This window comes from Panthera pardus, unplaced genomic scaffold, assembly GCF_024362965.1.
Source record: "Panthera pardus isolate Hobbes unplaced genomic scaffold, ASM2436296v1 HiC_scaffold_8, whole genome shotgun sequence".
Lineage (NCBI taxonomy): Eukaryota > Metazoa > Chordata > Mammalia > Carnivora > Felidae > Panthera > Panthera pardus.
Window position 1 is genome coordinate 57217091 of NW_026527013.1, and position 21421 is coordinate 57238511.

Sequence of the window (21421 nt, forward strand, 5' to 3'; positions counted from 1 at the left end):
GCCAGCCGGGTACAGTTACTACCTGGCCACCGTGCACAGTCACGCTATCGTCATCTGGCCCCTGTGTCAGCATAGGCCCCCTTCTGAGAATGACCGGGGACAGATCCCAGATGGTCTCGGCGGGCTATGGTTCCTGGTGGCAGGGGCCCCATTCAGGCACTTGGCAGTTTTTTGAGCACCTAGTATGCACCCAGACCATTCTCTGCCCTGGGAACATAGCAGCAGTGAGCAAGACCAGTCCTGGCCCTTGTAGGGCCTCTCCTGACTTGGAATACAAGGTCTAACTTGTTACAGCTGCAAGGCTCGGGCAAGACACTCCCAACCACTGAGTCCACTGGCTTATCTGCAAAGCACGGGGATGGTAACACCTCCCCCACAGGGTTGTAGGTGTGGGAGAGGCCTGGTTCCCCCGGGCATCGCCCAACCGTACTCCTCAACCTGCCTCCCCAACTCAAATCCAGCTGAAGGAACCAGAGGCCCAGGAGTCGTTCAGTGACTTGCCCGTGGTCTCCCTGGCTGAGTGAGGACCGAACCCAAGCTCTTTCCTGCCCCTTGGGCACTGACTGCTCCTCTGCCAAAGGATCCCACATTGGCCTGGGGCAGAGAAGTCTTAACAGGGCTCCAGGCAATAGATGGGCGGTGAGAAGTGCAGACCCACCCGTCCACTCTGGGCCTGGAGACTAGTCGGGGAAACCAGCTGGGCAGGTGGGACCATCTGTAGAGATGTGGCCACCTGGGCCAGCTCTGGGCTCAAAGGTGAGAGAAGCAGTCTTGGGCGCCATTGACTCTTTGCAGAAATCTGTTTAATGGTTTAGGAATGTGTAGACTCTGGCTCTGCTAAGTTTCCATAAAGGCAACTTTCCCATGTTTTAAAAAATAGATTTGCTATAAAGATTTATGTATCATAAATAGGTAACATGAAAAATTCCCAAATGCAAAATGGCATTGCCTTATTGCAATGCTGAGGCCCTCCCTGCAGCCCAACAGTCCAGTCCAGCAGGGCTCAGAGGGTCCTTGAGGCCCCCACCCGTGGCAGCCCTCCTGGGGAAGAGTAACTGAATTCAATATGAATTAGGAGCTTCCTCTAGCTCCATGGCTGCCTGCCGGGGTCTGTGTCCTTGAAGCCCTTTTCTGGAAGGACAGGGACCCTCTGGGCAGCCCCGCTCCTCCTCCTGGGAGTAGAAAACACCAGCCTTCTCCTTCTTCAGCCCACGCCCCATTAGCCCCACCCAGGCCACAGACTGCCCTGTCCCCGGGGACCTGGTGGCGGCCAGGATACTTCCTGGCCCTCTGATCCCTGCCTCCTCTCCTAAACCCTGGCCTCTGACCTCATCGGCTCCTGCTACTGGGTAATTTATAAACAGAGGGAGAGATAAAGCTGTTTCCCTTCAGCCCCAGAAGGCCTGGGCTGTTGCAGGAGGAAACAAAGGTGGGTTGTGTTCTGTCTCACACAGCTACCCTGTTTTCTCTTACCCAAATCCGGGTCCCCACGTGACAGAAGACTGAGGCCCAGGAGGTAGTGAGGTTCCTGCCTGATGCCTCACTACAGGCAGCCCACCAGCGTGGGGCCCTGAGCACTAGCATTTGCGCCTGTGACTGAAACCCGGAAATGGTCTCTGTTCGAGGCTGCAGGAAATGGCTTCTGCCCAGGAAGAGGGGGAGAAGGAACTCAATCTCACCAGAGGGTACTATGGGCTAAGGACTAGCTTGGGGTGGGGCCAGTGCTCAGAGGTGTCCAGCTGGGTCATTTGTGGGACTCTGAATGACATGGATAAAAAGGCTGGGTAAGTGGGGGTGGGGGAGGGCAGGAAGGGCGCGGCCTGCGTAAAGGGTGCTCCTGGGGGACAAGGTGCTGGGAGAAGCCAGGGCGCAGCTGTGGAGGCCTTGGACACCTAGATTGAGTATGGGCCATATCCCAAGGGCCCCAGACACCCTGGAATGGGGAGGGGGCAGCAGCATCAGTTGTGACCTTCTACAAATGCCACTCTGACTGCAGCACGAGGGTGGCTTGGGCTGCACAGGCTAGAGGCCCAGGAGCCAAAGAGGTCCATGAGATGTCCAGGGGATCCTGGGGCCCATCCAGAGCAGGGGCGGGGGGGGGGGGGGGAGGGAGTATGGAGGCGGGATCCCAGCACTGTGGTGGGGAGGGGAGAGGGAGGGTCCTGGCTAGACCCTATTGGCTGTGGTGCCTGAAGGAGGGATGGCCAGAGACCAATCAGCCCACGTTTCAGACACCTTGGGACTCTGAAGGGAGAAGAGAATCGTGCTGGGGGTTGTTGCTGGGTGAGCCAAGAGGCTGCCAGTGAGGAAACCTCCCCGGTCCAGGCTGGGCCAGCTGCTCCCTGCCCCCTCTCAGCCAGGCCCTTGCAAAGTTTCAGGTCTCCATCCCAGGGGTCTGGAGGAGGAGGGAGATGGCTCATAGAGAGGAAATGAAAGGTCTCCCCACCTTGCCAAAGCCATCCCAGCCCTGAGGCAGAGAAGGTGCAGCAGGTAACAACAGCAAGGGCCTGCACCTGTGCTCAGCTGGAACTGTGGCTGCAAGTCAACGATGGGGGTGCAGGCCCAGACCCGTGCTCCAAGATCCCCCGCGTTCCCGCCACCGCCCCCCAAAGCAGCAGGCCTCTGGAAGGTCAGGCTTCATGAGATCGCTCTTCCAGCTTGGGCCCTGGTAGACGGCTTAGCTCTGCCCCAAGATCAGCCCTTAGAGGCCATGGTCTGAATGTGTCTCAGTGACAGGCACTTTCTACTTTGGAGGTAGAGCCCAGGCACTGCAATGGAGGGGCCTGGCAGACACCAGCTCTCCCTGCCAGCAGCTGGACCCCAGGCCCCGCTCACCCCATCTCACTGACAAGGCCACTGAGGAAGGAAGCCAAGTGGCCTTCTTGCTCCCAGCTCCCACCCCACCACGGCCACCAGTGGGCCGGCTGCCCTCAGCACAGGACCCTGCTCAGCAGCTCTTGGCCCAACCAGGCCAACATCCTTCCCTTCCAGAACCGGGCTCAGACATGCCTGCCTGAAACAGAGTCATCAGCCCTGCTGGTCTCGGTCTCAGCCAGGGAAGCCTTCCATGCCCAAGCCCACAGAATGTCGTGGGTCTGGCTTCTCACTCTGCGGTCAGGCCTGCCTACAAGAAGGGGTGGGACGGTGCAGACGAAAGTGCAGGAAGTGGAAGGCAAGGGAAGTCGGCTGGAGCACCGCCTGGGCCCCACAAGGCTCTGGGCTGCACCTCCACGATGTGACCTTCCCCACGGCTCTGACGGCAGTTTATTTCCCGGGGCCCTCCACTGAGGGGGCCTAAGGGGCTAGACTGGGCTGACATGGGGGGTCCGGGTAGTACGGGGAGATCACCCGCCTCCCCCAGCTCAATCCCTGTGACCCTCTGAGCTACCCACAGAGTGCAGCCCCAGTGATCCCAGCCCCCACCCGCCTTCTAACCTCAGCACCCTGCACACGTTGAGGCTGGTAAGGCCCAGGATAAAAAAGCCAGACCCAGGACTGCCGGGGCATCACCTTTTTGGTTTGAGAAACCAGAAGCTAGACTGGAAGCAGTTAGGGAGCTGTCGCTCTGAACGTGGCAGGAAGGGCTTCTGCACAGCTAAGACTAAGTGCCCTGAGGGTCCCTCTCAGACTGTAGCCTCAGGGATGCAAGCGTTTACTTTTCCCTTAAGTGTCCACATTCCCACCTCATTCCCCCAACCCCCAAGTTCTGAGAGTCGGTGCTGAAGGAATCAGATGGTTTTGCAACCTGAGTGGCCACACTTTGGGCCCCAGGCCAGCAGACGGTCCCCGCTGGGCTGTGGGCCATGACCCCATACTTGTGCCGACGAAAACAAGAAGCTACACGGAAAACCAGAAAACTTGAGAGGTCTTGCTAAGGCAGCAGGCCAAGCCCCAAGCTGTCTGTGAGCTTCGAGCTGGCAGTGAAGGAAGGAAGGAAGTTCCCGGCCTGGAAGGAGCTGGGGCTTCCCTGGGGCTATGCTCAGGAACCGAGTCTGCTGGGCGGGTTGCTCTCACTCGGTACAGAGGCCCTGGAGTGACCTGAAAGAACCCAAGGCACCAGCCACACACCCCTGCCGCCTCAGCTGCAGCAAGACTCAAGGTGCGAAATGGTCAGACCCAGTACATGTGCAGCAAGGGAGGCACATCCCGGCCCCTCTCCTGCTGGGATCCACACCGGCAGGCCTGGGCCAGTCCTGGACTGTGAAGAACACAGAGGGGACGGCCACTGGCTGGCAGGTGGGGCCCCACGCCCCACGCCCCACAGGCCAACAGGTCTCCCTCAGAAGGTATCCCGCTGCTTCCTTCATCCAGGGTAGCTTTCCCATCAAGCACCCAGGCCACGGAATGGAGAATTCCAGGGCTTTATCCAGCTGCTCTAGGATCGCTGGCACCGTGGAGGGCCAGCTCTGGGGGGGTGGGCCTGGCAGGCCAGAGAGAGAAGGTGGGGAGGCCCCTGCCTGCCTGCCCTGCACCCCGGTCAGCAGCCGCAGCCCCAGCTCTCTCCAACGTCCTTGCTATCCAGCTGGATGTGGTCGGTGCCCTTCTCACTGAGCAGAGGGCCGCCGTGCCGCATGACCAGCTCCGTGGCCACCCTCACGAAGGCCTCCTCCACGTTGCTCGAGTCCTTGGCCGACGTCTCGATGGCACACAGGATGTCATAGTGCTCTGCCAGGCTCTGTGCCTCGGCCAGCGGGACCTCCCGGAGCTCGCCGAGGTCCGACTTGTTCCCTGTAGGGAAAGGCCAGGTGCAGCTTGGTGAGGCCCACGGGTGCCAGCCTGCCCTGTCCCACCCGGTGGGGCCAAGCCAAGACACGTCAAGCCGCCCACCGCGCTCGGCCAGCCACCAATGAATACCTTCTGGTGTGGCCCTCCATCTTTTTGGGGGAAGAAAAAAGACCTTCTTTTATTTTAAGGCTCTTAGTCCAGCCTTTAGTCCCTCCTTTTGTTTCTCTTTTTTATCTTTGCCAGAGGCTGGTGTCTTTTATGGCTTCTTCCTGACACATTGGAGCACTCAACTTTGGTGGAAAGAACCTTAGAGCTGCAGGAAACTTCAGCTCCCTTGCACCTGCTGCGTGACCCTTGGGGAAGTCACTTCATCCCTGGGTCTCGGTTTCCCCATCTGTGATGCCACCTTCAGCACAGGAGGGATCAGATGATACAGTGAACCTGAAAGCAACGGGCACTTGGCAGACGCTCCCTACGAGGGGACGCCAACAAGGAAGTCTCGCACTGCCAATTGTTTCCTTGGCTACAATTTCGTTATGCTTATTATTTAGGCTCTCCTATTCTCATCTGGAATTCTTTCATTGCCTGGAAGACGGGGACTTTGATTATTTTGCTTTGCTGATAGTAAGAGCACAGCCCACCGCCTGACCTGAGAGCGCACCTCTGGTTGCTCCTACAAGGTGTCAGCTGTGTCATTATGTTCTAAATAATCTGGTCAACTGCTCCTTGACCCGATTTCTAGAAGAATTTTTTTTTTTTAAGTCTCTAAGCGGTTGACTTTTGTAATGTGGTTATAGGGAGGACACAAAAAAAAGATAACCACGGGGCCCCTGGGTGGCTCAGTTGGTTAAGTGTCCGACTTCAGCTCAGGTCATGATCTCACAGTTCGTGAGTTTGAGCCCCGCGTCAGGCTCTGTGCTGACGGCTCAGAGCCTGGAGCCTGCTTCGGATTCTGTGTCTCCCTCTCTCTCTGCTCCTCCCCCACTCATGCTGTCTCTCAAAAATGAATAAACATTAAAAAAAAATAGATAACCACCTATAAAAATCAAGACTGTCTTTGGTAACCTTAAATGCTACAGCAACTAATTTCAATGTGTGGAACTCGTTTGGATCCTGATTTCAACAAAAAGAAAAAAAACAAGTACATGTGATATTTATTAGCAATTATAAATCTGAGCACTCATCAGCCATTTGATTATATTAAGAAAATATCAATATGGGGGGTGCCTAGGTGGCTCAGTCGATTAAGCATCTGACTCTTGATTTTGGCTCAGATCATGATCTTGTGGTTCGTGAGTTCAAATCCTGCATTGGGCTCTGGGCTGACCGTGCAGAGCCTTTTTGGGCTTCTCTCTCCCTCTCTTTCTGCCCCTCCCCTGCTCTCTCTCTCAAAAATAAATAAACTAAATAATAATAATAAGAAGAAAATATCAATATCTTGTGGATGTGAAAATGGTATTGTTATGTACTTTTTATTGAAGTGTTTGTACCTTTTATAGATTTATGCTGGAATATTGATAAATGAAATAGTTTGGTGTTGGGATTTGTTCCAAAGTAAGACAAGGGAGGGGAAGGGATGAGGGTAGAGAGGAAACTGGCCGTGAATGGCTCATTGCTGAAGCTGGGTACTGGGTATCTGGGGTTCAGTGCACTATTCTATTTTTATACTTGTATAAAATGCTCTATGATAGAATGTTTTGTTTTATTTTTTATTTTTTTTAACGTTTATTCATTTTGGAGAGACAGAGACACAGAATGTGAGTGGGGGAAGGGCAGAGAGAGAAGGAGCCACAGACTCTGAAGCAGGCTCCAGGCTCTAAGCCATCAGCACAGAGCCCTAGGCGGGGCTTGAACCCACGAACTGTGAGATTATGATCTGAGCCAAAGTTGGATGCTTAACCAACTGAGCCCCCCAGGCGCCCCAGAATGTTTTATTTTGAATGTTCTGGATAAAAGGGAAGTGTCAGGCCAGGTAAGGAGAACCCCATTCCTGGCAGGGGAGCCCAGCTCCACTGAGTGCTCCCATATCCGAGGCCAGGCAGGGAACCAAGCATCACCCTTTCCCCAGGTGGAGCTATGTGCAGCCCCATCTGTACAAATTCATCTTAGAAGAATCTGCCTCTAAAAAACGAGAACAAAATTGGGGCGCCTGGGTGGCTCAGTTGGTTAAGCGTCCAGCTCTTGACTTCGGCTCAGGTTGTGATCTCATGGTTTGTGGGTTCAAGCCCCACATCGGGCTCTTTGCTGACAGTGCGGAGCCTGCTGGCAATTCTCTCTCTCTCTCTTTCTCTCTGCCCCTCCTCCACTTGTGCGTGGTGTGCTCTCTCTCTCTCAAAATAAAATTTAAGATTCTCTCTCTCTAAATAAATAAGTAGATAAACTTAAGAAAATTAAGATTCTCTCTCTCCCTCTGCCCCTCCCCAGTTGTGTGCATGTGCGTGTGCTCTCTCACTCTCTCTCTCAAAAAAAAAAAAGAAAAGAAAAAAAAAGGAAGAAGAATCCGCCTGACTGTTGGAATGAGGACCCTGGGGACCACAGAAATGGTCCAAAGCGCTTGAGCCCAGGTCTGGGGAGTTTATGTAGGAGGAAAAGGGAAAATGGAAGTAAGAGCATCTCTCTGCAACAGTGGTTCTCAGTGTGGGGTCTCTGGGCCGCCAACATGGACGTCACCTGCGTCACCTGGGAACCTGTGAGAAATGCACATTCATGGGCCCCACCCAGCCCTCCTGAGTCAGACACCACGCCTGGCATCTGTGCTTTAACAAACCTTCGGAGCGCAAAGGTTTGAGAAGCGCTGCTCTGCGGTGTGGGGGGACAGCATGTCACCAAAGCACCACCAGCAGGGCCCCAGTTTCGGATTTATAGGCTCACAGGGTGCGCGAACTGGGACAAGTTACTCCACTTTTCTGAGCTTCGGCTCTAGCCCTGCCAAACCAGGAGGAGCCAGTAGCCAAGGTTATGGGAACTGAATCCAGAGACACACGTGAAGGTTTAACCAGGGCTGACCATGGTGGGGATATGCGGGAAGTAAAAAGCAAATGTTCGCTCCTTTCTCCCTCCCTCCAATTCCAGTTTTGAATATGACTTTGTAAGTGATTGGCAGGATCAGAATTTGCAAGATCACCGTTCAAGCTCAGCCTCTCTCTGCGCTCCACCTGCCCTTTGTTTAAAAAGGAGAAAGATGAGGGGTCCCCGGGTGGCTCAGTAGGTTAAGCGTCCAACTTCGGCTCAGGTCATGATCTCACAGTCCGTGGGTTCGAGCCCCGTGTCGGGCTCTGTGCTGACAGCTCGGAGCCTGGAGCCTGCTTCCGATTCTGTGTCTCCCTCTCTTTCTGCCCCTCCCCCATTCGTGCTCTGTTTCTCTCTCTCTCAAAAATAAATAAACATTAAAAACAATTTTTTTTTTAAAGGAGAAAGACACTAAGACAGAGAGACAGAACCGTGGCCCCGAGAAACCCTGCTGGCCCTGGCCCTGTTCCCCTCAGCTCACCGATCAGCAGCTGCACAATGTTGGAGCCCGCGTACTTCCTCACGTCCTCGATCCAGTGAGGCACGGACAGAAAGGTGCTCCTCTTGGTGATGTCGTAAGCCAGGATGGCCCCGTTGGCACTGCGGTAATAGCTCTGGGTGATGGTGCGGAATCGCTCCTGGCCAGCTGTGTCCCAGATCTGCAGCTAAAGAAATAGGGGGCCTCCCGTGAACCTGGTGGTGTGACCAAGCACGGGGGATAGGGAGGGCAATCCCACAGACCCATGCCCAAAGCGCTGGTTCCACTGGGCAGGCCACCAGCCCACACCTTGGCGGGAATCATGCAAGAGGGGCTAGAAGGTGGACAGAGAGGACCCCTGATCCCTTACAAGACAACTCAGTGGCCCAGCTTTGAGGGGGGCAGGAGGATGCAAAGGAAGGTGGGGAGCCCTCATCTCTGCTCTCTAGAGTGCCCAAGGCTCCCCTAAGGCTGGGCTCTCTGCTGTTGGGACACTGAACCAGAAGAGCTCCAGCAGCTCACGGTCCGGCGAGCTGGTTCTGGTATGCTATGATGCTGGCTGTGTGTGCATGTCCTGTGCCTTCCCCTCTCTGGGCCCGTAAACACACTGCTACACCCAGCCACGTGGAAAGCTCCTCCAGCATTAGGGTTCTCTACTTCTGCCTCGGTGATGCCTGGTGGCAGTGACGGCCTGGGGGAAGCAGTGGATGGAGTCCTCTGGCGGGGCCTTTATCACCTGCTGGCCCAGCCTTGGCCAAAGGCAAGGAACTTGGGGTCTTTCCTTGCCCATGTTTTCACTTAACTAACACCCATCAGTGCCCACTGCCAAGCCTTCCTGCACCCTGGCCATGGACGAGAGGTGCCTGTGTAGCGGGAGCTTCCCTAGTTTCTGGAGAAGCAATAGTCTGGCATTCCCAGATAGGGCAGGGGGAGGGCCTGAACCCAGGGTAGACCTTGGACCTTCACTGTGCCCGGGCTGGGAGGCTGCGCACTCTGGGTGGAGGTCACCAGCTCTGCAACTGGGAGAGATGGACTGCAGGCAGGCATCAGAGGAGGCAGATGGCAGGACTCTTGGGGGCTCAGGACTTGCTTTCTCTGCTCCACAGATCACAGGTTCTTGGGGCTCTCTGAAGATGAACACGAGCCTTGGGTCTCCACCAAGCTCTGGGTCCATCCATTTTCCTTTGCTGGCACAAGCATTCTGGGGGCCTCTTTATCTAGTTCTCAAGGTATTGGGAGGCACCCTAGTCCATCCGGGGTAGAGAAAAACCCCAGAGGCCTCAGACTGTTCCTGAGGGCAGGGCTTCAGGCCCTGGTACCATGGAGGTGAGCAACCTCTTCCCTCGGCCCCACAAAGAGACGTTCAAGAGTTAACAAACTCAGCCACAACATGCCAAATGAGACCCTCCTGTCCCAAGACCTCCTATTTACTCAACTATGAAAGGTTCCAAGGAAATCAGGTATCTGCTTGCTTACGCATGATGGGGGGGGGGCGAAGGGGGGGCGAAGCGAAAGGCATGAAGTCTGGCAATACACAAATCTGGAATCCAGTTGACCAAGAAACTCATCCCCATACCCCAGAGAGAGCGCATGACACAAAAGACAAAGGACAAACACAGAAAAAAAAGTGACCTGGACGAAACAAAAGCTAGGCAGAAGCAAATTTTTGTTTATCAAAACCAAACATCGGTATTTTCAGAGATAGGAAAAGATCCACAAAACAATAATAGAATACTATTTTTTTTTAAGTTGTGGGAGTATTCAGGGAAAAAAAGAGCTTTTGACTATTAAAAATATATCAATGAAAAGTACAACCTAAGGGCTGGAAGATAAAGTTGAAGAAATCCTTCCAAAATAAAGAAATACAAAGAAATAAGAAGAAATAAGAAGAGTAAGAGGGAAAAAACTGTAGAGCCAGCCTAAGAGGTCTAATATCGGGATAGTAAGCATTTCAGAAGGAAAAGAACAGTGGGGCGCCTGGTGGATCAGTCCGTTGAGCATTGGACTTTGGCTCAGGTCATGATCTCATGGTTTGAGTTTGAGCCCCGTGTCGGGCTCTGTGCTAAGCCCTCAGAGCCTGGAGCCTGCTTCGGATTCTGTGTCTCCTTCTCTCTCTGCTCCTCCCCTGCTCATGCTCGGTCTCTCTCTCAAAAATAAACGTTAAAAAATTAAAAAAAAAAAAAAAAAAAAAACTGAAAAAAAAAAGAAAAAGAACAGTAAAATCAAGGGGAGGAAATCAAAGAAAGACTTCAAGAAAACTCCCTCTGAGAGTTCAAAGGGCCCACTGAACATAACACACAATGGAAGAAAACAGACACCCCCCCCCCCCAACACACTGTGTGGGAATTCTACAATGGGGTAGGGGAAAGTGCTAAAAGCTTCCAGAAAGAAAAAAAAAAAGAAAAGAAAACAGGTATTAAGGTTAAAGTTTCATAAAAATCCATATGGCATTAGATATCCAATGAAAAATGCCTAGGGGCGCCAGGGTGGCTTAGTCCATTAAGTGTCCGACTTCAGCTCAGGTCATGATCTCATGGTTCACGGGTTCAAGCCCCACGTCAGGCTCTGTGCTGACGGCTCGGAGCCTGGAGCCTGCCTCGGATTCTGCGTCTCCCTCTCTCTCTGCCCCTCCCTGTTCACGCTCTATCTCTGTCTCTCTCAAAAATAAATAAACATTAAAAAAAATTATTGTTTCTTGTAATTTCCTTATAAGACAACTGACCAGAAAACGATAAATAAGGACTGTAAAGTGGGATTTCTAATGTGTAAGAAATAAAAAAGTAGGACAATAATAGCAGACACAAAAAAGGAAAGCAGATACATGAAATCATCCTGTTGTAAGGTGACTACACTTGTGCGGTGTCAGATGTGAAGTGAAAAATGAGAAGGGTTCAGTGCCAGTTGTAACATATGAAGTGATACAAAACTGTAAAGAGACTTTATAAGTTAAGGACGCCCTAACTTATCATTGGCCCTACATCAACTAGTAAGAGAAACAGCAAGTCAGTAGAGGAAATAAACTGGTATTTAAAAAAAAAATTTTTTTTTAAATTTATTTTGAGAGAGAGAGGGAGGTGTGCAAGCAGGGGAGGGGCAGAGAGAGAGGGAGAGAGAGAATCCCAAGCAGGCTCTGTGCTGTCAGCATAGAGCCCAACGAGAGGCACCTTAAATATAAAGACACAAATAGGTAGCCTATAAAAAAACGAAACATGTAATAAAATACATATAAGAAGTGAGGGTAAGAAAGTATATGAATGACAGTTACAGTAATATCAAAGGCTTCCAGACCAAGAATTGCAAGAGATAAAGAGACACTTTGGGGCACCTGGGTGGCTCAATCAGTTAAGCATCTCTTGGTATCGGCTCAGGTCATGATCTCACAATGTGGGATCGAGCCCCATGGTGGGATCGAGCCCCATGTTGGGCTCCGCACAGAGTGTAAAGCCTGCTTGGGATTCTCTCTCCCCCTCACCCCTCTGTGCCTCTCCCACTCAGACTTACTACTCCCCAACTCCCTCTCAAAATAATGATACTACATATGTATCTACCTAATTACAGAGTTTTAAATCCCATGAAGTTAAAACTGATAAAACTAAAGGGAGAAACAAATCCACAACTATCGTTGGAGATTTAATACCTCTCTCTCAGGAATTGATAGAATAAACAGAGAAAAAAAAAATCAGTGTTGGGTAAAGAACATCTAAACCACACTATTGATCAAATTGGTATTTCCAGAACACCATACCCAACACGGCAGAACCGCCCCCTTTTTTTTCAAGTGGACCCAGCATATTCACCAAGATAAACCATATACATACACTGGGCCTCAAGTAAGTCTCAGGACATTTCAAAAATGGAATTCTTATAGAGTAGTACTCTCACCACAAAAACAAACAAACAAAAACCTAAAATAGAAATCAAGAAAGCTCTGAGAGAGATTTCTTCAAGAAGACAGAACTGAGGGAAGGTCATATACTGAGAGGCAGGGTTTACGGTATGTTGGACAGATGGGGAGGACAGCTATCCCAGTTAGGATCTCCCCTACTTGCAGAGATGAATTAATGGTAAAAACACAGACACGTAAGCAAAACCAAGATGATAGTGCTTCCAGGAAGAACTAGTGGGACGTGGCCAACGGAAGATCAGTGAACAACTCTTAGTGATATAATCATCACCCTTAGTTGAACAATTCCTTCAACAATTTCTTTAAAAAAAAGTGTTTTTTTAATGTTTATTTATTTTTGAGAGAGAGAGAAAGCAGAGTGTGAGCAGGAGCAGGGAGGGGCAGAGAGAGGAGGGAGACACAGAACTTGAAGCAGGCTCCAGGCTCCAAGCTGTTGGCCAAGAGCCTGACACGGAGCTCGAACTCACAAACCGTGAGATCATGACCTGAGCTGAAGTCAGACGTTCAACCGACTGAGCCACCCAGGCGCCCCCCTTCAACCATTTCAACAAGAAAATACTAGAGATACTGGGGCCAACCAAACAGATGCGATTTGCTGTCCTCAAGCTTACAGTGCAGGAGACAAATGCTAAGTAAGATCATAAGTAATAAGGGTTTATAATTATTATAAAATATATTTATTTATACATAAATATCTATAATATAAATACTATCAATTATAAAGTAAATAATAAAAATAGTAATTATGGTAGCTAGTGATCAGATGGGAAAAAATGAGCAGGGAAAGGAATTATGAGGCAAGGCGAGGAATGGAGATTTAGATAGGACAACCACACAAGACCTCATTGTTCGTAAAGATCTGGAGAAGGTTAGCTACCAGTGCAGATGTCTGGGAGAGAAGTATTTCAGGGAGAGAGAACAAGTGCAAAGGCCCTGAAGCAGAGACAAAGAAGCAAGACAATGGGTGTGTTTGGCACAGAATACAAAGGGAGAGAGTAGTCAGGGATGATCGGGGCGGGGAGGGGGGACCAGATCACACAGTGGCTTCCAGACCATAGCAAGAACTTTTGGCCTTCACTCTGAGTGAAGGTGGGAAGCCATGGGAGTTTAGAGCCAATCAGATTTACTTTCTAACAGGATCGCTCTGACTGCTGCCCGGAGAAGAGATCAAAAGAGATCCAGGACAGAAATGGGGAGACCAGTTAGGAGGCAAGGGCCATCATCCAGGTAAAAGACAGCGGTTGGACCAGGGTGGTAACCACCCTGTGGTTACCACAGCGAAGGTGGGGAGAAAGGAACAAATTCAGAATACGTTCTGAGAACAGTGCTGAAAGGAACATACTGTTGATCTAATCAATATTGCCACACCACTCTACTGGGAGGATGCGGAGTGTGTACGTGTGTGATGGGGGCTGGGGAGGCACTGAGAGTTAGTTAACTCTCACCTTCTGAAGTCAGAAGTCAACAGACTACGTGTGTAACTGGGGGAAGTGGAGGCAGGTAGCAATGTAAGCAAAATAAATAGAAAAACCCCATCAACTGAAAAGAGCTCGAAGGGGTTACCCCCAGAGGCTGCGGGTGGCCGTATCAGGAGACCTTTTTGTACCGCGCCTTGTTGAACCAGATGACTCTTTCAACCATACACAAGTACAACTCTGATAAAAATAAAAACTAAATTAAAAACAAAATAGCTACAGGTCAAGGTATCTGGGTCAACCAATTGGTGAAATTTGGGTGGCAATGGAGGAGGTATTTCTGGAAAGTAGGTCCTTCCCATGACTGGCAATATTCTCATCCTCTCCCACATTAGAGGAAGGGAAGGAAAAGAGCAGTGTCAGCGCTCTTGGGGTCCGACCGACCCGACTCTGTCACTTTCCAGCACGGTTATCTCTGGGCTACAACTGAATTCAGTTTCTCATCTGTTCCAAAAAAAACAAAACAAAACAAAAAAAGGTCCAGTAAGGGCCACATGACAGATTCAGTGTGCACGGTGCCTAACACAGAGAAGGTGCTGGATAAATGCAGCCATTTAACAATATTTGCGTAGCTATTTACAATTTTTGGCTAGTGTTTTTAATATACACAAAGGAGATTTAATGTAAAAGGTAGAATACATGAAATGCCCAAAGGAAAACCTACTGGGCTGTGGGCATGGGCCAACCACTTGTTCATCTAACGTGTGCTGAGTTTCTGCCGTGTGCCAGCCCTTGCTCTAGGAACTGGAGATACTGCAGGGAACAAAACAAACACAGGGTTCACATCGCAGCAAAAGGAGAGACAGGAATGCAGACAGGATCCTTGCAGAGAAGGGTAACGAGCACTCTGAAGAGGATACAGGTAATAGGAGAGACTCCCTGGGACAGGGGCCTCCTCGGGTGGTCACAGAAGGGGGCACTCGAGCTGAGGCCTGATGATGAGAAGCCAATCATGGGGACAGTGCTCGGGCAGAGGGAACAGCGCGACAGTGTCCAGAAGGACAAAGCTCTCCGTGTTGGGAGATACAGAAAGGGCAGTGTGGCCAGACGGCAGTGAAAAGGGACATGGAAGGAGACGCGGTCAGAGGCAGACTGAAGCCAGAACGTGTGGGATCTTACGGGCCATCGTCAAGTGCAGGTTTTATTTTTACCGCGATGGGAAGCCACTGGAGATGGTCTGCATCAGGGAAATATACATTAGACATCTCTTCCATCCCACCTGGGAGTCTCTCCGATTCTAGCCAGGGGCGGGGGTGGGGCGGTGCTGCACAAACCACCAAGCTTTCATGCCTTCGTGACACACATGTGAGAAGGCCTCACCAACCCTATGGATCAACCCTTGGCCAATGGGGAGCAAGGGATGTCCGGCCAGATCAAGCCCTATCTGCCCATGGCAGCGACCAACTTGAGGATGCGGCCTTGTAACGTGTCCTTCCTCCTCTGTTTCCCCCTCTCCAGTTGCCAAAACAAACGAGCTGCGAGCAAGCCCTTGTCTCAGGCCGTTTTCCAGAGGGAGCCCAGGCTAAGACGAGAAGCACTCTTGACTGATGTCTGTGAAGTACATCTGGGCTGCTGAGCGCGGCGCGGTCCTGCCGTGGGATCGCAGAGGAGGTTTTAGTTGAGGAGGCTCAATCTCTTGGCCCAAATGCCCTCTGTGTTCCAGAAGAGGTGCGAGAAGCCAAACCAGGGGAGGCCCTGCTTTCCCAGCAGCCAAGTGAAGCTACTCTGCCGGAGCCCCAGGTTTGCCATTAGGCAGCGCCCCGAGGGGGTCTGGGTGAAAAGTTTAATGAGCGTGATCAGCCACCTCAGCTCCTCAAGAGACAGGAAGGTGACGAGGCAGGCAAGCACGCCAGCACCATCCTGAACCTTCCATCGGAGAGGATGATGCAGGCTCTACTTCTCAGAAGTGACAGCAGAATCCACTGCATGGATGCTGTGGGGTCCTGGGGCAGGCGTGCAGGCCACCTCACCGGGTCCCCAACAGAGCCTGCAGGCAGAGACTACCAGCCCAAGGCACAGAGCAGAAAGGCAGGCTCTGACAGCCCCATGATTGGCTGAGACATGTGAGCATCGTGCTGGGCCCACGCGAGTCTGTCTGGCTGTCTGTCTGTCCGCTTACCTCCTTGCTCTCCACCCTCAGCAGGGGCCTGGGTGAGCAGGAATCATGGACACGGAGTCCTTCGTTGCTCCGTGCCCTCCACACCTGTTGTCACCAAGCCTTACACGGGGCCACTGCGGATGGCCTCAAACCCGCCCCAGGCTTCCTCCTGCACTGCGGTCCATTGTCCACCCCACAGCCAACGTAGAGCCACGAAAACAGTATTAAGAATCTCGTCACTCCTCCATTCTCCTCCCCGGAAAGGCCTAAAGGTCCTGCGGCATGGACCTTACTCACCTCCACAGAACTTCCCTTGGGGCCATATTTGCTCCTGGCTGATCCCTGAGCACTCCGGGGTCTCTATACCAAGCCCCTGGCCCTTGATGTTCCCCTTCCTGAAGTGTTCTTCTCCCAGACTGGTGCACGATTGGCACCACCCTTCATTTCCAGCCTGCTTTCAAGTATCAACTCCACTCACAGCTCTTTCACAACCACCCTTTCTTAAAAGAGCAGTCCGTCCTGTCCCCTCACCCCAATTTACTTTTCCTCCGCAGATCTTTTTATCTATTTTAAAGTTTATTTATTTTGAAGAGGAGAGAGAGAAAGCCAGGAGAGGGGCAGAGAGAGAGAGAGAGAGAGAGAGAGAGAGAATCCCAAGCTGTCAGTGCAGAGCTCAATGCAAGGCTCAAACTCATGAACTGTAAGATCATGTCCTGACCCGAAACCAAGAGTCAGACTCTTAACCGGCTGAGCCTTCTGGCATGAAGAAGGTCCTCGATTAATACATGCTGGGCAGATGAGCACCCTGTCTGCCCTTAAAGCCTTGTCACCCTGCCCTGCCAGGTCTCCATCTAGCAGATTGGGCTCCAGGGCCTGGCTTAGGAAAGCTAACCATGGAGTTAGCTTGGAATCCTACCCCAAGTCCATAATCAGCCTGAAGCCAAGAGAACATCTGCCAAGTTGAAACTACTACCCCACTCACCGGAAGTCCTCTGCACGCACGCTCACTTGACAGATAGGGACTTTGTCCTGTGGGTTAGGTCTCAGCCTGCCCTCCCTCACTCTCCCACCTCCCACCTGGCACACTGCCAGCCTCTCCTACCTTCCCCAGCCAGGCCTCCACATCTTACATTCAACTTCAGGGGAAACTTTCGGGGCTGCTGACATCTGGAGTGACATTCAGAAGCATCTGCTAGGCACAGAGGGCAGGAGGGCAGCCCAGTTAGGATGGAGAAGGGCTCCCAAAGCATGTACATTCAGAAGAGGGAGGCTGCCCCCACTCCCACTCAGCAGGGGTCAGTCAGGTAAGTTTCAAATGGGCAAGGGGTAGGGATTCCAAGGCTGCAAGAGTCCTGGGTTTCATCAGGTCCTTCTTCCACCCTGGTGACAGGAGGGCTCAGGCACACTGATCACAGCCTCAGTGGGGGGAAGCAGTCTCAGGATGAGGGATGACGCTTATTTTTTCTCCTAAGCTCCATGTGTAATGAGTCCTAGTTTACACTGTCCCTCTGAGTCACTAGGGACGACACCTTTATCTTCCTTTTCTAGGATAGATGGCATTCATCTTGACCTTTTGGTGAACTCCTACCTAACCTTCAAGACCCCAGATCAGAAGTCATCTGATTAGTAGAGCTCTCCCTGACACACAGGCCTAGGCCCCAGCCCAGAGGGGAATTCATTCTTCTTTCCTTCCTGGCTCCCTAGCATCCTGGTTCTTGCTTCTGTAACAGCACCCACGGCAGACTGTGTTCAACATTTCATTCAACTGTCCCAAACGAAGGTGCCCTGGGGGCCAGGCAAGGAACATAAAATGCAGCAAGACTGAGGTGCCTGGGTGAGTCAGTCAGTGAAGCGTCTGACTCTTGGTTTCAGCTCAGGTCATGATCTCAGGGTTTCAAGAGGTGGAGCCCTGTGTTGGGCTCCGCGCTCACAGCGCAGAGCCTGCTTGGGATCCTCTGTCTCCCTCTCTCTCTATGCCTCCACCATTCACCATCTCCGTCTCTCAAAATAAAGAACTAAAAAAAAAAAAAAAAAAAGTAGCAAGACAACAGAAAAGGAAATCCTGCCTAAAGCAAATCCAAAAAAAACCCAAAAACTAACAAATGACCATTCTGTAGGCACACACACACACACACACACACAAAAACAGGTTTCTTAGTGGAAAACTGGCCTAGGGCTGTCTGTCTGGGGCTCTAGGTTTGTAAGTCTGTCTGTTGCCATCAAGAATAGGCTCTAGGGGAGCGTAGGTGGCTCAGTCATTTCAGTGTCCAACTCTTGATTTCAGCTCAGGTCATGATCTCAATGGGTTGTGGGTTCAAGCCCTGCATTGGGCTCCATGTTGAAAGTTCAGGGCCTACCTGAGATTCTCTCTCTCTCTCTCTCTCTCTCTCTCTCTCTCTCTGCCCCTCCCCTGCTCACTCTTGCTCTCTCAAAATAAATAAACTTAGGAAAAAAAAAAGAATGGGCTCTTGAGGGGAGAGACCCCATCTATTCTTTGTGTTACCAGCAACCTGGCACAGACCCAGGTACTCAACAATAAAGGAAGCTTTCTGAAGACAAGTCCTGGTAGTTGGGGCAGTGAGAGGGGACAAGAGGGGGACAACAGGCCCAGTGAGGCTAAAGCTGCTTTCCAGGGATCTGTGCCGGCTGTCCCCAAGGAGTGAGTTCACATGTGCCCCAGTGGAAAATCAGTTCTGCTCATTAGGTTAAAAGCATTGCTAGTGGTTGAGTTCCCAAAATCTATGTCTAGCACTGTCTCCTCCAGTGGAAAGAGAAGATTTTATTTGAACAGTCTTTCTCCTGCATGACGGAACAGACGACGCAAAGTTCCTTGCTAATTCAGAGTAGAAAAGGACCCTGGGAAAATGAGTTCTCAGGACAAAACTCTGAAAACTGGCCAGACTGACCCAAATACGAGTTCCTGAGTTATTTTTCGTCATGTCTTGGGATGTGGGGGGTCGAACCAGGAGGTGGAGTCTGCAGGCCATTCCTCCAGCCAGCTGCTGTCACTTCTGCCCCAGTCCTCCAGGGAAGAGGGTGGCCTGGGGCTTGCCAACCAGCCACGATCGAGACACGGGTGTGCCATCAGGAGCGACAGTGACGTGCTGCCAAACGTCCAGTATACTAGCTGAAGACAGGCAGCACAGACACTGAGTGAGGGAGACAAGGGCGAGACAGGGAAGGGCAAGCAACGTGGCCCTGAACACAGATGGCTCCTCTGTGGCGGGCAGTGAGTGCTGGGGACGGACTCCTCAGTCCAGATTCCTCCTGCCCCCTAAACACAGCTGCTCCAGGTCCCAGCGTCACAGAGTTCTCATCCCCTGTTACAACGCAGCCCTCCTCGGCAGGTTACCCGTAGTCTGAGGTCAAAGAGCCATCAGGACTCTCGGGTTCCCGTTCTCCATCTGCCGAGGGGCCAAGGATGGTTCAGTAGCTTCCTGGAGTCGGTATTTCCTCACCAGGATCTTGGGAGGAGCAGCGACCAGCCCCCCTCTGCAGGGCTGCGGGGGGCACGGGGCGCAGGAAGGGTTCTAACGTGCTTCGAGAACATCAGGCACCACCAGTGTTACTGCTCACATCTGCCAGTCCATCTCATCCTCACGACAGCTCTAGAAGGTTTATGACTTTCTACACCAGGGGTCGAAGGGTCACAGGGAAGCCGTTGGCAGAAGAGCCTGGTCTGATTCTAAAACCCCATGACCTTTACTGTGTATGGCTCCTCCACAAACCTTAAATGCTTTGTTTGGTTTGGTTTTGTTTTCTTTCTTCCAAGAAACCTCACTGATGATTCATACCTCCTGCAGGAATCAGTCAAACCCCTTCCTGAACAGTCTGCATGGGGAAAAGGCACGACGTGGGAAAAAGACCAGAGCCTCTGACCAATGAGTCCTGCCTCGGTCGCTAGCAAAGGGCCACTGGCTCCCCAGGGACGCCCCTCCTCCTTCTCACAGGGAAGCGGAGACCATCCAGCACAACCCAAGCCCTTCCCCCCACCCGTCCCCCTTCCCTGCTGCCACCAAACTGCACTCACAGGCCCTTTGAGGTGCTGCGGGGAAACAGAGAGGGACCTGACCCAAGCAGGGTGCCAGGAGGCCCCCCCACCTGATTCAGTAATCAGGCAGTCCCCCGCTAGGCCAGGAAGAGCCCATAACAAACAGGGTGGGCTGCTGGCTCCTTGTGGCAACAACCCATGCCTCCCAGGAAAGGCCGAGAACAAGCAACGGCAGCATTCCTAAAGCCACGGCCACAAGCTCAGACTCTCTGGGTAAACGGTCTGGTAGAGCCCTCACTGCCTCGACAGTAATTCCCTTAAGCCCACCGGCTTCTCTTTTTCCAAACTTCCTCAGCAGCAAGGACTCAGCCCACAGAAGGGTTGTATGCCATACGTCCCAAACTGAGCTCTGCCTTCCCTCAAGGTGTCCCTCCAGTGCCCTGCCACTAGGGTTAATGGAGAGTGCACCAAGCAGGGATACCCGCTCGGCCTTGACCCCTTGGGCGCCCCTCCACTCAGCCACAGCTGATCGTGCCTCCCGCCCGCATCAACCCTGAGGGACAAACAGTGGGTCTTCCAGAGAACGCTTCCCACAGCCCTCAGGACACCATTGACGCGCCTTCTATGTTCAGAAGTCTGGTCTTGAGCCCCCTCCTTACGCTCATCCCTGCCCCCACCCCAACACACTCCAGCCACTTTGGACTTGGACGAACACCTACACTTCCTCTCCCACACCTCCATGGCTTTGTGCATATGTGGCTCTGGTAGCAAAGCCTCTTCTCTCTTTCCTCAATGGGACACTGACTCATCTTCCAGGGCCTACCTAAGCTTGAAACTCCCTGCCTCTGCAACCCTGGGGAGAGCGGACTGCTGCCTCCTCGGTGGCCCTGCAGCACTCAGCCAACACCCCTAGGACAGCCATGGCAACCACAGGGCCCTGCTTTGTGGGAACAGTCCTAATTTTCTTTTCTTCTCCTTCTTTTAAATATGTATTTATTTTGGGGGGAGCGCTAGCAAGGGAGGGGCAGAGAGAGGGGGACAGAGGATCTGAAGAGGGCTCTGCACTGATAGCAGCGAGCCCGATGTGGGGCTCGAACTCACGAACCGGGGGACCATGACCTGAGCTGAAGTCAGAGGCTCAACCGACTGGGCCACCCAGGCGTCCTGGTCCTAATTTTCCATATTTGGTCTTGTGGCCACAATAAATACACACATACTTACTTGTCAGGCCACATGCTCCAATTCTGGGTTCAGAAACTGGGTAGCAACATTCACAGCACTGCACGCTAGCTATCTGTTTACATATCTGTTCCCCCAACCAGATGTGAGCTCCTAAAGAACAGGGACTGTCTCTTATTCCCCTTTTTTTCTCTTCAGAGCTTAGAACGGTGCCTGGGGAAAGAGGAGGTAGTTACAGAATGGATGGATAACCCATGAATGAGTCTCCATTTAATGATCTCCCCGATATGCAGTTGGTGTCTCAGGGTGTCAGATGGTAAATTCTACCAACAACTGTAATTAAGCTGGGCAGAGTACCTTCTAAACGTTAGGCGTTTTTCCCTTTCAATCCCATTTCATCTTGTCTGCTGCTCTAGGCAGAAAAGGCCAGGTCAAGGCCATGGCTCTGAAGTGATCCCCCAAGAAACAAGCTAAGAGCAGAAAGGAATCTTTTAACAATAAACGTGAACAGAGAAATCTGGCAGGCACTCCCCTCACCAAGTGATCAAAGAAGGCATCAGTA

The 21421-nt window shown here is 52.0% G+C and overlaps 1 protein-coding gene across 2 annotated transcripts in view; it reads right to left on the minus strand.

Moving 5' to 3' along the window:
* Window positions 1-3848: 3848 nt before the first annotated feature.
* The window catches only part of RAB43 (RAB43, member RAS oncogene family), a 30174-nt gene continuing 12601 nt past the window's right edge, over window positions 3849-21421 (minus strand). Inside the window, exons 2-3 of one of the 2 annotated variants that reach the window (XM_053898571.1) lie at window positions 8216-8393; window positions 3849-4728 (exon numbers count right to left, since the gene is read on the minus strand). In XM_053898571.1, the coding sequence (XP_053754546.1) occupies window positions 4478-4728; window positions 8216-8393 (429 nt within the window). In that variant the 3' untranslated portion in view covers window positions 3849-4477. Of the gene's footprint in view, window positions 4729-8215; window positions 8400-21421 lie in introns of both variants that reach the window. The other variant, XM_019430973.2, reaches the window with a different exon arrangement.